Source organism: Orcinus orca, chromosome 4, assembly GCF_937001465.1.
Source record: "Orcinus orca chromosome 4, mOrcOrc1.1, whole genome shotgun sequence".
Lineage (NCBI taxonomy): Eukaryota > Metazoa > Chordata > Mammalia > Artiodactyla > Delphinidae > Orcinus > Orcinus orca.
The window spans coordinates 118,492,957-118,508,262 of NC_064562.1; the positions used below are offsets into that span (position 1 = coordinate 118,492,957).

At 55.6% G+C, this 15,306-nt stretch overlaps 1 protein-coding gene across 5 annotated transcripts in view; it reads left to right on the plus strand.

Annotated features, from left to right (window-relative positions):
* Window positions 1–15,306, plus strand: part of EVC (EvC ciliary complex subunit 1) — an 83,734-nt gene that overhangs the window by 35,576 nt on the left and 32,852 nt on the right. For all 5 annotated transcript variants that reach the window (XM_033427850.2, XM_033427852.2, XM_033427851.2 and 2 more), the window contains 3 exons: window positions 1,963–2,179; window positions 3,895–4,043; window positions 6,789–6,887. In XM_033427850.2, the coding sequence (XP_033283741.1) occupies window positions 1,963–2,179; window positions 3,895–4,043; window positions 6,789–6,887 (465 nt within the window). The remainder of the gene's footprint in view (window positions 1–1,962; window positions 2,180–3,894; window positions 4,044–6,788; window positions 6,888–15,306) is intronic.

Genomic DNA, 15,306 nt, shown 5'->3' on the forward strand with positions numbered 1-15,306 from the left:
CAGGCGTAGGTGAGGACTCTGTGCCCAAGGTCATGCAGGTCTGGAGCCAAGTTTGAGCCCGGGCACGTCTGAGGACTGGCTACAGCTCTCAGAGCCAGCAGTGGCCCCCTCGCCTCCCACGCAAGTCCCTTTACTCCTCCCACCTTCCATCTGATGCCCCTCTGCTCATGTTCGCCTCTCGACTCTACTCCCGTCTTTCCTTGAATATAAATCCAGAGGCTGAGCTGTCACTCTCCAGCCGGGTGGCGTGACCGTGATGCCTTAGAGGTGGCTGCTCTGGGCACTGGGCGCTGTCCCCCACGCCCTGAGCCTCGCTGGATCCCTTGCCGTCCACACCTGCACCGAGCGCTTATCCTCTTGCGCCCTCTAGCGGTCATGGGCCCGCTGACGGCCGTCGGGCTCATATAGTTGGCGGAGAGGAAGGTTCAGAGCTGCTGTCCCTGGGCTATTTGGGTGGCGTTCCAGAATAAACCTCAGTGCTCTTGTCCATAACTGGGGGATCATTGTCCTTGCCCTGTTCACAGGTTGCTCAAACACAGACCGTTGCAGTTCAGCAAACAGTGAGCCCCAGGGCTGGTTACCGGGTGTTGCAGGTATGGCCGCTGTCTCAAGGGCTCTCAGTCCAGCCTGGGACTGTCCCTATGCTTAGACAGAGGCACAGGAGCAGCAGAGACGGGAGGAGGGGGCCGTGGAGGTGGAGGGGGTCAGGGAAGGTGCCACACAGCGCGTAAGGACGAGCAGGACCTGGCCAGGCAGGGGAGTGAGAGGAGGCCGGGAGGGTGTTGCAGGTGGAGGCCTGTGTGTGCAAAGGCTGGGTGTGCTGGGCAGCCAGGAGCAAGGAGGTGTGTGGGACGAGGCTGGAGACTCAGCCAGGCTTGGTCCTGAAGGGCCTCGTGCACCGTGCCCAGGAGTTTAGACTTGGTTTGAAGGCAGTGACTGCAGGGTTTGGGCCCCAGGATGGCAGAGCCACGTTTGCACCTCAGAAAGGCCCCCTGCCTGCCGTGCGGGGCGGGGCGGGGTGGAGCGGAGCGGGCAGGTGGGAGGCTGGCAGAGCAGGGACGGCCCTGGGCAGTAGCCCAGGGCGGAAGTGACCTGGGCCTGAGCTGGCCGTGGCTCTGGGCCAGCTGGAAGGAGACGGAGCGGAGGGGTGTGAAGGAGGCAAGGGTGCCAGCGTGGTGGGGAAGAAGGGCGGAGGCGAACTCAGGCTGCCGTGCCGGGGGTCCTGGGGGCCCACCCCTAGGTGGGAAAGGTGTCCTTCGGAGGCGCAGGGCGTGAAGCTTTAACGTGGTGCACGTGCTCTCCTTCTACAAGGTTCCTGGAGCGGCTGCTCTCTGAGACGCGAGGACAGGAGACGCAGACCTGCAGGGTCCGCCCCCGCCTCTGGTGGACATGTCCTCCATGGGGGAGGCGTCCTGTCCGAGAGCCGTGTCCTAAGTGAAGGACAGCGTGGTAGGGCAAGCAGGCCTGTTCTAAAGTCTGACGGCTGGGGCCCCCCTCCAGGTCAGGCTTACCTGGCAAATCTCTTTAATCCCCAGCACTCAGGTTCCCGGAGGTTAGAAAGCCAAAAGTCCCGCGACCTTTATTGTTTCTCTAATGTCTCTCCTCCAGGGCTGTGGAGGCCCGAGGCCCCGTCGACTGGGGAGGGATGACAATGGGAAAGGGGGACTTCCCTCTTTGGTCGTGTGCATTTATTAAATTTCTCCCCAGAAGTGTGGGCCACTCACCGAGTACCCAGCGCTTTCCTTGTGTTATGAGGCGTCAGCCTCACCACGTCCCCGTGCGGGACCATTTTGTCCCCATCTGAGGCACACACACACGAAGCTCGTGAGAGCGGTTTGGCCTGTGCTCTGCTCCTAGGGAGGTGGGGCCCCAGGACCAAACCCGTGACTGTTTACAGACCCTCAAGGCCAAGGACTGACCCAGGGCGTTCCAGCCCCTTGTCGCCTGTGTTTCTCTTCTTAGGACACCCTGGAGAGGACAATGGGGCGGGCACACGTGGCCAAAACCATTGAGTTCCTGAAGCTGCAGATCCGGGAGGAGACCAGATGCCGCCTGGCCGCCATCTCCCACAGCCTGGAGCTGCTGACCGTCGAGGGGAAGCTGTCGGGGCGGCAGAGGGAGGAGTTGCTGACCCAGCAGCACAAGGCCTTCTGGGAGGAGGCGGAGCGCTTCGGCAGGGGTGAGCGAGTGGGCCAGGCCCGGGCGCCCGGCGCCCCGTGTGTGCTGCAGGCTGTGTGGGCCAGGGCTGGTGGCGGCACCTGCAGGCGTCGGGAGCAGCTCCCGTGAGGCTAGCACAGGCTGCCATCCCAGGTCACCTGCTCGGGCCCGGGATTGCCTGTTGCACATCGCCATCGGTGATTCAGGCTGCCAGAGGAGCACCCGGAACATGCAGAGGGCGAAGGAGGCGGGAACGCCCGGAAGCCCTGCATGTGGCCCGGGGCCCGGCTCAGCGGCAGGTGGGTGAGCGTGGACAGGGGTCAGTCACGTGGGGCAGGAGAGGGAACCCAGCGTGGCTGTTTCCCACACGTGCTGCTGCTCCCGGGCCGACCCTGGGAGATGGGCAGATCAGGGCTCAAGACATCAAGGGCACCTGGGAATTAGTCCAGGTCACACCGCTGGTGGGACCTGCAAGAGGAAACCCAGGTGTTTCACCTGCAGGAGGTGACCACGTGGAAAACTTTCTGTTGGCTGGAACTTTGGACCATGTAGAATCTGAATGCATCTGGCCTTGGGGGTCACCACACACAGTGGTCTGGGCTTTATCAGTGGGAAGCGAGTGGCTGGGATGGGATGGTGAAGCAGCCCCCTAGGTGGGGCTCTGTTGAACTTGGACAAGATGGGGGAGACAAGGAGACAGTCAGGGGTGGAGGGAGGACCCTAGGCAGAGGGGGGACTCCGGTCTCTCCTGGCCACCTGGCCACACTCTTTTCTTTGGTGCCAGAGGCTAAACAGATTCTCAGGTGAAACCTAAGGAAGTGTGCCTGCCTTAGGGCAAGTGCAGAAGGAGGTATGACGCGTGTGTGTGTGTGTGTGTGTGTGTGTGTGTGTGTGTGTGGCGGGGGGGATGGTGTGAGGTGCTGAAACCAACGCTTCCAAGGACTGCAGACCTCTCGTCGCCAGGCCCTCACTTGCTTCAGCAGCTTCTTGCTCAGCATCTCCCCCAAAACCCAAGTGGACAGAATCTGACCAACCTCTTCCTTGGCGCTACTCCCAGGAGCCTTCTCTGGGGTCCCACACTGCGTGTGCCCCCTCTTCCGCCCACCCCCCCGCCCTGCCACCGCCCCGGCCCTCATGCAGCATAATTTCTTCTCCTGCATTCCATGAACATCTTGAGAGCTGGGCTGGGTCCTGCTCACTGGTAGACCCCAGTTCCTGGCCCTGTACTTGGCGCACTGCTGGGGCCGAAAGACGCAGGTGGGCTGAAGGGTGGTTTTAGGCCCCGCCCCCCTCCCCAAGTTCACCTTCCCCTGCCACAGGGGGCCTTGCCCTTGGGTTCACCCTGCTTCTCTTCTGCTGATCTAATAACTCACCCTGGCAGTTTTTGAATCTCGACTCCAGTCTGACATGTCACTATCTTCCTGAAGACTCAGGCTCTCTGTACCTTGTGTCACCTGTCCCTCCCTCTGCCACCTACCTCTCCCTCACACTCTTTTCTCCGGGAAAATACCCCTTTGTTTACTTCTTGGTCAGGTTGGCCGGCTGCCCTGCACAGCACAGCAATTACATGAAACCTCTTATGTCGCTCTGAGTCCTGGACCCCAGGGAGAGGGCCCTGAATGATAAAACCAGAATAAAAAGGGGACTTGCCCCAGAGTTTCTGACCCTCCACGTGCTGGCAGAAGCAGTCAGTGGAGGTTTCGCCAGGGGAGCAACCTTGTTTTATTTCAATTTCAGAGTTTGTCCAGCGAGGCAGAGACCTGGTCAAAGCGTCACTGGTTCACCAGGCGGAGGGGATGGCAAGGCTCACGCTGGCCCAGCAGAAGGAACAGAGGAGCTTCCTGGCCACGGCGCCGCAGACCGCCGACCCCGAGGAGTTCCTCCAGGTGACCTGCTCCTGACTCGCTCCCACGTCCGCGGGCACAGCCGTCCCGGGGAGCCACGCGGGTTGATCAGGGTGGCAGGAGGGGGCTCGGCCCCCCGCTACTGCGCTTGGGAAGCCAGAGGCCTTGGCATTTGCCAGACGGGAGGTCTCTCCTTGCCTCCCACCTGTCAGCCCAGTGACCTTAGCCAGCTCCCTTGGGCTCTGCATCCCTAGCTTCCTGGTCTGTAAGCCAGTGGCTCGAGCAGCACCGCCCTCACTGGGACGATGGAAAGACGGTGGGAGGGGCCGTGGAGAGGGCTTCACACAGATGGCGCAGGGCAAGGGCCCAACCTGCGATGCAGACCAGCGTGCGATGTCCCCAGAGGGGACAGGCGTGTCCTGGACGTAAGGCAGGCTGCCACACAGGGATGGGCCCCCTCGCTGGGTCAGGTGGCAAGTCAGGGGAGGACCCTGCATGGGGGGCTGAGCAGGTGGGACCAGCGAGGTGGCCAAGGTAGCCAACGCTCGTGGTCTTGACTGGGAAAAAGACAAGGAGACTGGCTGGAGGGCAGGAAGCAAGGTGTCACCCTGCTTGAGGGATAGCAAGTGAGCTGGCGCCAGCACAGGCTGGAAGGACCAGGGCTTGCAGTTCGCAGAGAGAGAGCAGGACTCTGCCTCAGCTTCCCTGTTGGTGGAGGGGGGCGGGGATAGGCAGGGCTGCTTGTCAGTGGCGTCCCCCAGGGTTGGTAAGCATTGGCGCCAGCACAGGCTGGAAGGACCAGGGCTTGCAGTTCACAGGGGGAGAGCAGGACTCTGCCTCCGAGTTTCCCTGTTGGCGGAGGGGGGCGGGGATAGGCAGGGCTGCTTGTCAGTGGCGTCCCCCAGGGTTGGTAAGCATTGGCGCCAGCACAGGCTGGAAGGACCAGGGCTTGCAGTTCGCAGGGAGAGAGCAGGACTCTGCCTCAGAGTTTCCCTGTCGGTGGAGGGGGGCGGGGATAGGCAGGGCTGCTTGTCAGTGGCGTCCCCCAGGGTCGGTAAGCATTTGGGCGCTGAGGCAGCAGGACCTGGGTTTAGATGCTGACTCTGCCGCTGTGTCTGAGCGACCTTGCTAACCCTCTGGCTTCCTCATCTGTGCAATGGGAATCATAGCACCGCCTTGCTGGGTTGTTAAGACTCAGACAGACCAGTAAGGGGCAGCCACGGCCTGACTGTGTCTCTGGGTCCTTCTCTCTTCACTAGCATTGCTTGTCTCAGCTCTGCCGAGGGGATGGCAGGACTGTAGCTGGGTCCAGGCTCAGGCCAGAGCCCAGACACGTGCCCTCCTTGGGGGCCGGCATGGTGGCGGCGGCTATACCCGAGTGAGAAGCCAGCGGCCAGAACAGAGGAGAGGTCTTCACGTCCCTGGTTCCCTGGTCCAGTGCCCTTCCCCACCCACAGAGCCTCCTCCCAGGGCCCACGCCTGGGGTTTCTGGGGTTTGTCATACCGTGGGGTGGGGGGCTGTTTCTGTCTTTAAGAAGATCCATTTGAAATGAGAGTGAAAAGATACGATTATACAGCAGTTTGTTACTCTGAGATTTCTAGGCCCTTCTCTCTGACATCACATTGCTCCGTGCAAGTCCTGAGTGTGGAGACGGTGGCAGCGTCAGCTCTGCAACCCAGGACTTCAGCACAGCCGGGACCTGGTGCCCAGGAAACCTGGTGCTCAGGAAACATGGGACCACGGAGGGAAGGGTTGAGTGCACGCATGCATGCGTGCATGAAGGAATGAGGGAATAACTGAATGGACAAATGAATCAATGAATGATGGCTGGAAGAACAAAGGAACACATAATTGAATGCACAAAGAAATGAATGAAGAACCAACAAATGAAAGAAAAGTCAAACAAATGAATGAAAGAAAGAATGAATGAACACGTGAACGAATGGATGGATGGATGGATGATGGATACAAAAGAACAAATAATTGAATGAATGAACAAACAACAAAAAAGTGATTGAATGAACAAGGAACTGATGAATGAGCACGGCCTTTGGCACCACGTGCAGCCCCTCCCTCTCAGCTCCCCTCCCACTCTGCCCCCACCAAGGCCAGAGGGTTCTAACTGCCTGGTCTCTGTTGCTGTAGCTCCTTGAGCTGGGACTGTGTTGGCCCCCCACCTTCCTTCCAAGGACCCCTCCTTGTCCTTCAAGACTCAGCTTACTCATTTCCCCCATGGGGCCTCTTCCCCTACAGCTGCCCCCTAAGAGGAGTCCACCGTCTGTGGTTTCGCCTTGCGGTGCCTTCTGCCTGTGTCTGGGGCACCTGGCGCACGCCTCCCTGTCACTCTGCTGGGCTCCTTGAGGTCCATTGGTCAGAGCGGAGTCTGGCTAGCCACTGACCGCGCTGACCTCCAGTGGCCCTGCTTGGCCTCGGGCTCCACTGGGTGGGCCTCCCAGGGCCTGGATGGTGGCCCCCAGCAACTGAAATCAGAAAATGATGTCTGGGTGGCCAGGAGAGAAGGGTGACGGGGATGCTGGTCGCACCTTCTCCTGCTGGGTACACAGACAGAATCACAGTCTGTGGTTTTCCTGGAGGTCGAATTCACTGGTCCCGGCCTCAGCCACAACTCACAAGCCATGAAAGTCACATACATCCCTGTGCCTCAGTTTCCTTGTGTATAAGTTGGGGTGAACATCCTTCCAACCTGAGAGGCGGGGTCCGTTGAGGATTTTCTGGGAAGAACATCAGCATTTTCCTTCCAGATTCAGCTCCCGTTTTACTCACAGGGTTTTCACGAGGTCCTGGAGAGGCAAAGGCTGAGTCGGAGTGACCTGGAGGAAGAGGAGGATGTCAGAGCCACCAAGGCCGTGGCCACGCTCTGCCAGGTATGTGGTTTCCAAGTGGGACTGGCAGGAAAACCTCAGGATCCGGGCATGTGTGAGAACCTCACGTCCTCCTGGGCAGGGGACCCCGAGACCCTCTTTGGCAGAAACCAGGGAGGGAGGTTGGCCCAGGTCACATCTGAGGCCCTTTCCATTTCTGAGGTGCTCGGGACCCTCACCTCCAAATGTCCCTAGAGGCAAAGGTCTTTGGAAGTCAGCTCATCCAGGATGAAAATAGGCCAGTGTTTGTGGGCGTCATGAGTGTGGAGCGGTGATGAGGAAGGAGGGTTGGGCTTGAAACGGAGGCCTGAGTTCCAGTGCTGGTGCCACCTCTTTCTCCCTGGGCAACCTCGTGCAGCTCTGGAATGACGGCTGGCTTTGAGATAACAGGAAGAGAGCACCCGAGCCCTCCAAAGCCAGAGGGGCTCCCGGGATATGGCAGTGACCGAGACAGGCAGAGCTCCTTGCCCCGGGCAGGACCCAGAGCTGCTGGGAAGGTGGAATGTGGCCCCGGTCAAGAAGGAAGGTCACAAGTGCCACCGTGGTGGGGAGCACCCTGGAGAAGGTTCACCTGGACCCAGAGTGCTTGTGTCTGCGTCCTGGCTCTCCTCCCTCCTCGCTGTGTGGCCTCCAGAACATTACTTGGCCTCTCTAGTTCTCAGTTTGCCCATCTGTGAAATGGGGCCAGTGATGCCCATCTTCATGGTTGTGGTGTGAACACCAAATGCACGTGAGGCCCTTGGACAGCAGCTTGCACCTGGGACATGCCCAGTCCAAATTGGCTGCCCTTACAACATCCCTGCTGACGGGTGCAAAGAGGAGGGTTGAGAGACATAGGGGTGAAGGTGAGGTCAAGGACGGCCATCTGCTGGAGGTGATGCCTGAGATGGGCTTTGAATCAGGAGGTGAGCTCCAAGTGGACCAGGAGTCAGGGGGCAGCCCAGACAGGACATGAGGAAGGACAGGGAGTGCAGCCCCGCGTCATGATGGCGACTGTGCGGGGTTCAGTGGTGTCTGAGTTTTCAGAGGCTGCCATAGCAAGTACCCCAGCCTGTGCCTTAAACACAGACATTTATTTTCTCACTGCTCTGGAGGCTGGAAGTCCAAGGTCAAGGTATCATCTAGGTTGGGTTCTAGTGAGGCCTCTCTTCCTGGCTTGCAAATGGCTGCCTTCTCACTGTGTCCTCGCGTGGCAGAGAGAGAGCTTGGGTGTCTCTTCCTCTTACAAGGACACCAGTCCTATCAGGTTAGGACCTCACCCTGTGACCTTTCTTAAGCTTCATTATCTCCTTAAAGGCCCTATCTCCAGATATAGTCACATTGGGGATTAAGGCTTTAGCATATGAATTTTGGAGGGACATAATTCAGTCCATAATAGTGTACCTCAAATTTCATGTCCACCAGGAACCTCAGAATGTGAACTTATGTGGAAATAGGGGGGCTTTGCAGATGTGATTAGTTAAGAAGAGATCATTCTGGATTAGCATGGGCCCTATATCTAATGACTGGTGTCCTTATGAGAAAGTCATTGTGGAGACAGACACACAGGTAGGTGGCCGTGTGAAGACAGGCAGAGACTGGAGTGATGTGGCCACAAGCCAAGGAACACCTGGGGCCTCCAGAAGCCAGAAGGGGCAGGAAGGGTCCCTCCAGAACCTCCAGAGGTAGCTGACACATTGATTTCTGACTTCTGGCCTCTATAGCTGTGAGAGAATAGACTTCTGTAGTCTTGGCTACCCAGGAAACTGATACCGGAGCCAGTCTTGTTCAGAGCCAGCCACTGTTGTAAGTGCTTTCTGAGTATTTGATCATTTTATCCTCATGAGAATCCTGTGAGGCAGAAACTGCATTTTCCTTCCTTCACAGATAAGGAACCAGGAAGGATTTTCTTGGGAAAAGTGCAGGGTGGGATTCAACTTGTCAAAGCCCCAGGCTCCCAGGCAGGAAAGGAACACCACCATGCCTGGGGGGAGTCAGGACTCAAATCCCTGGGCTGGGAGTGAGCACACTGAATTCCAGTCCCCTTCTGGGTACTAACATGCTGTGTGACCTTGAATTGGTTACATAACCTCTCTGTGCTGGCCCAACCATCCTGCTCAAGTCCTACAGCCAACAAGCAGAGAGATGGGATCTAAAGTAAGTCTCTCTAACCTCAGTGCTGATGTCCTCGCCGGGACCCGTGCTGCTGAGCGTGGGCTGTGAATCCCACAGTGAGGACAGGCTCTGGACTCAGATGGCCTGGGGTCCAGTCCCAGCCCAGCCATTGACCAGCTGTGTGGTCGACAGCAGGTTATCTAACTTGTACCTCAATTTCCTCTGATGCACAGCAGAGTCTGAGGACCGCTGCCTTGGGGGGATGGAGTGAGAGTCCAATGGACTTAAGACTCATGGGCAGATGCCATTGATGATGTGCCCACCTGAGCTCTTGTCCGGCAGGGGACAGTGTGTCCAGCAGGCTGACACTTCCTCCTTTGAGCTGCAGTTAGAAGCTAAAGTCTTGGTCGACCAAATGCCACTTTCGTCCTCCACAAAGCAAGGATAAAACACTGAGCACTGCTACAGGGAGGAAATACATGTGGAAGCGCCGCGCCAGTCTCAGTGGGTGGCAGTGAATACATCACTTTCAGTAAAGAGTTGATGATGCTGATGTGACCACAGCCTCACGCCCCAGCAACGTCCTTAGGATATTGTACGCTTGGCTTACTGTTGCCAGCCCATTGAAGTTTGGGCCGAGGAAGTAAAGACGCCCTTGTTTCTAGCATCAGGAGAGCCCAGCAGGTGTGCGTGAGGGGTGATGGCGCTGCTGGAGTCTCTGTCTTGGAAGCAGGCACTTGGAAATGCCCTGCATGAGGAGGGGTCAGCGGCAAGGTGAAGGGGGGCCAGCAGTTCTGTGCATCTGTGCAGGTCCTTCTGAAAGCAATGGCCCAAGGCCTGTGCCAGCTTCTCTCCCAGCGTCAGTGCAGAGCTCTTTCCTATGATTCACGTCGTCATTGCACATCAGGCCCTCTGGTACCAGATAACTTTGGTTTATTTTACATCCCTTAATTGTGGAAATCATTGCTTTGGGTATTGGAAACTGCTTTATCTGATATTTCCAAAAGGTGGAGGTTGAAATCCTCTGGTGTGGTGGAAAGAAGCCAATTGGAAGATTGGAATGCTTGGCAAGGACATTCCCCGGTGGGCGCCCAACATTCCTGGGTGGGCGACCTTGGGCAAGAGCCTTAACTGCTCCAAGCCCATTTCCTTATCTGCGAGATGGAGACAGAGAGCCTGGTGACCATTATGGCGGCGCAGGAGGGCAGGGCTGAGGGCCTCACCTGGCAGGTGCTCAGTTAACACCTTCCCTTCTGCCCCATCACTGAGCGTGTTGAGCAGGAAGCCTTGAGCCCAGGGTTGGTGAGCATGACTCTGGACCCGGGGCCTGGGGGAGAGTGTGGCTTCCTCGCCGACCGGCTGTAAGCTTGCGAGCCTGTTGGTTCATTCATTCAGTGAATATTATCGAACACTGCTTTGTGCAACCCACAGTCTCAGCACCGGGGCCTCAGCAGTGAACCAAACAGATAAAGGGCTTATTTTTGTGGAGCTGGAGAGGCAGCAGCACATGTGGGGTTCCAGCAGCCGCCGCAGCAAGGAGGCCAGTGTGGCAGCTCTGGGGGAAGGGGAGACAGGTACGGGCTAAGGTCAGAGTCTTGTAGGGCCTTGCAGTCCATCCGAAGACGTTTGCATTGACTTCTGAGGGAGATGGGAAATTGCCGGCCTGTTTTGAGTAGGGACATGACTTGCCTTATGTTCCCAAGGATCCCTCTGGATTCCGTATGGCGGATGGACTGTAGGGGGCAAAAGTGGAAGCAGGGAGGCCTGGGGAGGCATCGCAGAGGTCCAGGCAAGAGATGCTGGGGGCCTGGGCCAGGATGGTGCGGGTGAGGATGGTGAGGAGGCCTGGGGTTGGGGTCCGTTTTGATGGTCAGTATCTGGGTCTCCTCTTAAAATGGGGATGGTCACTATCTGGGTCTTCATATAGCTCTTCAGAGGTTTGAATACGTTCACACATGCTAAGCATATAGAAGAGTGTGAGGCCCACAGTGAGCACTTAAATCTGTTATCATGGTCCTGGTTAGTATCACTCACCGTCTAAGCAGGTGTGTCTGCACATAATTCCCCCCTTTCTTTGGGCACTGATCATGATATTGTAGGCACGGCGGCTGTGAGATAAATTTGATCACCACCTAACGGTTCTCAGGCTGTAGAGAAAAGTGCATTTTTCTAAACTCCCACTGTCTCTTGGCCTCAAAACACACAGTGAATTCTCATTTTGACTGAGATGGATGCCACTAAATTACACGTCTCGGTGCCTTGTAGAGAGATTCCTGAAATGAGCCCAGAGTCTTCCTGATAACGACAGGCGCAGAGCTGAGTTTGCCACGGTTGCATCACAGGGTGCCCCGGAGACCTGCTTGTTTATTTGTTCATTTCTGACTGTCCTCCCCCTACTGTTTCTCCTGAAGGGCTCCTGGGGGAGTAGGGTGATAACAGCCCTGCCAAGGTCAGCCGTCTCAGCTTCAGAGTCTCATGGGAAGTTAGGGCTGAGGAAACTAAGAGGAAAAGTGAAGCTCTGTCCTCAAAGAAGACAGGAATAATAATGGTAAGCACTCATGAAGTGTTTGGGAGTAGACCACCCTCGCTTCTGATACCAAATGCAAGTCTAGAGGTCCCCAAGACCACCCTCAGGTTCTTCATGTCTCTAGAAGGACTCACACTGAAAGCTGTTCTGCTCACGGTTATGGTTTATTACAGCAAAAGGATACAGATTTAAGTCAGCCACGAGAAGAGGCACATGGGCAGAGTCTAAAGTTCTAAATGCAAAGCTCCCAGGTATCCTGTCCTGGTGGCGTCGTGGACAGTGCTCACTTCTCCTGGGAATAGTGTGTGGCATTACACACGGAGCATTGCCATCCAGGGAAGCTCACCCAAGCCTTAGCGTCCACAGTTCTTGCTGGGGCTCAGTCACATAGATGTGGTTGACCACCAACGTGGCTGACCTTAAGCCCCAGCCCCTCTAGAGGTGGAGCTGATGCCACATGGCCCAAGGGCCCCACCCTAAATCGCATCACTGTCATAGATTGTCTGAAGCTGCCCAAGGTTCCCAGGTAAATAGAGACCCTCTTATCAGGCAGGACATTCCAAGAACTTACAAGTCAAGGCCAGGCCTCTCTTTCAGCAAGGTCAGTTCTTCACTGCACAGCACTGAAAGGTTAAAGTATTTTGTTCAAGGTCACACAGCTGGGGGCCTGGGTTACAGGCCCAGGGCTGTAACCTTCAGGTGGGGAGAAGTGATTTGGTGGACAAGAGGAAGGCGGGGGTGTGGAGTCCTTGCTGGGAGGGCTGCGGTGTGTTCTGCAGAATCCAGCTGGGGATGACACATTACAGGCAATCAGGCAACACTGATGAGTAAATGAATGGGTGAATCAATGCATCAGTGAATATATCAATCAGCTGAAACATTGGCATCCTGAAGATGGTGTGTTATTGCTGATAGAACAAACTACCACAACTTAAACTTAAAAACAACTTAAAAACAACGAAAGTTATTACCTTACGTTTCTGGAGGTCAGAAGCCCAAAATGGGTTTTAGTGGGCTGACATGAAGGTATCGGCAGGGCTGGTTCCTTCTGGAGGCTCCAGGGAAGAATTCATGTCCTTGCCTTCTCCAGCTTCTAGAGGTGCCAGCATTGCTTGGCTTGTGGCCTCTTCCTCCATCTCCAGGCCACAGCCATACTCTTCCTGCCTCTGCTTCCATCCTACATCTCCTTTCACTCTGACTGCCTGCCTCTCTCTTTCATTTACAAGGACCCTTATAATTATGTGGGACCCACCGAGATAACCCTGGATAATCTCATCTCAGGATCCTTGCTTTTCACTTAGTCCTTTCATCACATCCACAAAATCTCTGACTGTGTGGCACATTCAGAGGTTTCAGGGATTAGAACATGGACATCTTGGGGAGCCATTATTTTGCCTATCACAGGTAGGAAACAGTAAGTTTCCAAAGAGTAGAAGAAACTAGGTTTGGGAGAAATACCAAAACAATGATTTGGGGGCAGTGTTCTACTGGAAGTAGATCTTGAGAAGGAAGTTGACAAGTGTAGGCACCATACAGCTCCTGTCACTGGAAAGAGGATTTCCGTAGGTGCTACAGAGGGTGAGTCAATTCCATGGTCCTTTATCAAGGTTAAAGTGTGATAAATCATCACTAAGTATGACAAGTCTGAGAAAAATAGACTGGCATGCTTGTATCTACTTTACTGTAGCAAGCTACGGGAACGTGGCTTTTTGTTTTATTTTAGCAAGGCTAGTAGAGTAATTCATTTATGTTTTCTTCATGTACAGAAGTAAAACTTGCCGGTGCCCTCAGGGTACCACATGCTACCTGATTATACCTCTCCCTCCTTTTAGTAATTTTCACAGTCAGCTCACCTCCCTGCAAAGAGTTGCAAAATTGCAAAGGAGAGAAGAGTCACCCAGGAATCAGACAGGCCAGGTTGTGGGCCTGATTCAGCTCTGTACCAGCTATGCGGCCTGGTCCATATCATTTAACCTCTCTGATGTAGGAATTCTTAGCTGCCTTCTTTTGTAGATTGACCATATGAAAGAACCCACTTAATACCCCAGAATGCCACCCATAGCTCTCAGGATAAAGTCCAACATCCTTAACCTGGCCATGGTGACCACCCAGCCTGGCCAATGAAGTGCTCACGTGGCCTGACCCTTGAGACCCATCTGACTTGGTCCAAAGGCCAACCTAGTCTGGTCCATGAGACCCACCCAACCTGGCCCATAAGGTCCCCTGACCTAGCCCACAAGGCTCATGTGACACAGCCCACTCACCACTTGTTTGGAGGCATGTCCCTTGCTCCCTGCCTTCCAGCCAACCTCAGACATCCCTCAGCTCCCCAAAGGTGGCCCAGTTCCTCCTGCCCCAGTGCCTTTGCATGTGCTCTTCTGCGGCCTGAAATACCATTCCCTCCATCCCCTCAGTTTGGCTTGTTCTCATCTTATCTCAGCTTCCATGTCACTTCTTCGGGGAGCCCTTCTCCGACTCCCCCTCAGATCGGTTAGATTCCCTGGTCTGTCCCTAGGGCTCCCAGCCTCCCTGCCATCACACTTGCCATAGGATATCGTGAGTTCCTGTGCGATGTCTGCCCCCTCCCTGGGGGTGCGTTCTCTAAAGTCAGGGTCCACGTCAGCTTTGTTCACCCAGCGGCCCTGGCACAGAGCCTTCCTGCAGTAGGTGCTCAAGAGACATTTGCAGGATGAACCCGTGAAGGCTGTGAGGATATGACACCTTGACTCCAGAGCTTTGACCTTTAGGGCCCCTTCTGTCCGGTGTGGTATCACGTGATTATGACCACAGTAACGCTGTGCAACGAGATACCTCAAAACCCTGTGGCTGAAAATGGCAGTGATTTATCCCCAGGGTCTGTGCGTCAGCTGGTGGTTGGCTGATCTAGGCGTGACTAACACAACTTGGCCCCGCACACAACTGTCTCTACTCTTCCTAGGACCAGTGGGCTGGCCTGGGAATGTTCTCATAGCTATGACAGGGGTCTAGCCTCCAAACTAGCCCATTTCACCTCCACCTCATTCTGTTGACCAACGCAAGTCGCATGACTGACCCGAAGTTAAAGGGTTGGGGAGGCGCTTCCCACTCCCTGTGCAAGGTTATGTGCAAAGGTTATGTGCAAGGTTATGTGGCAAAGGGCATGGCTCTGGGGGAGAGGAAGATCTGGAGCCACTGTGCCCATCCACGCACACGTCTCCTGTGTCGCATGTCCTTAGGGAGCAGGTATCATTTTCCTCCTCTGTTGGGTGAAGCCCCAGAGAGGAAGAGAGTCGCCCCTTGTCACACTGCTGGCAAGTGACCCAGTGCAGGTGGGTTCCCAGGCTCCTGACCCTTGATCCAACCTACTTCCAGTTTTGTGGGTTTTTTAACATCTTTATTGGAGTATAATTGCTTTACAATGGTGTGTTCGTTTCTGCTTTATAACAAAGTGAATCAGCTATACATATACATATATCCCCATATCCCCTCCCTCTTGTGTCTCTCTCGCTCCCTCCCTATCCCACCCTCTAGGTGGTCACAAAGCCCCGAGCTGATCTCCCTGTGCTATGCGGCTGCTTCCCACTAGCTATCTATGGACTTATATATAAGTCCATGCCACTCTCTCACTTCATCCCAGCTTCCCCTTCCCGTTTTTAAGAGACCCAGTTTCACCTGTGCTCTCAGCACTGCTCTGTCCCAGGATCCTGTGCACACCTCACTCTGAAGTAGTTAACTGTGCATCTTCAAAACTGTCAGGGTGTGGTCCCTGCAGAGGAACATTTCTGGTTCCTGTGATGAACCGGAAACTCACAGGGAGCCGGG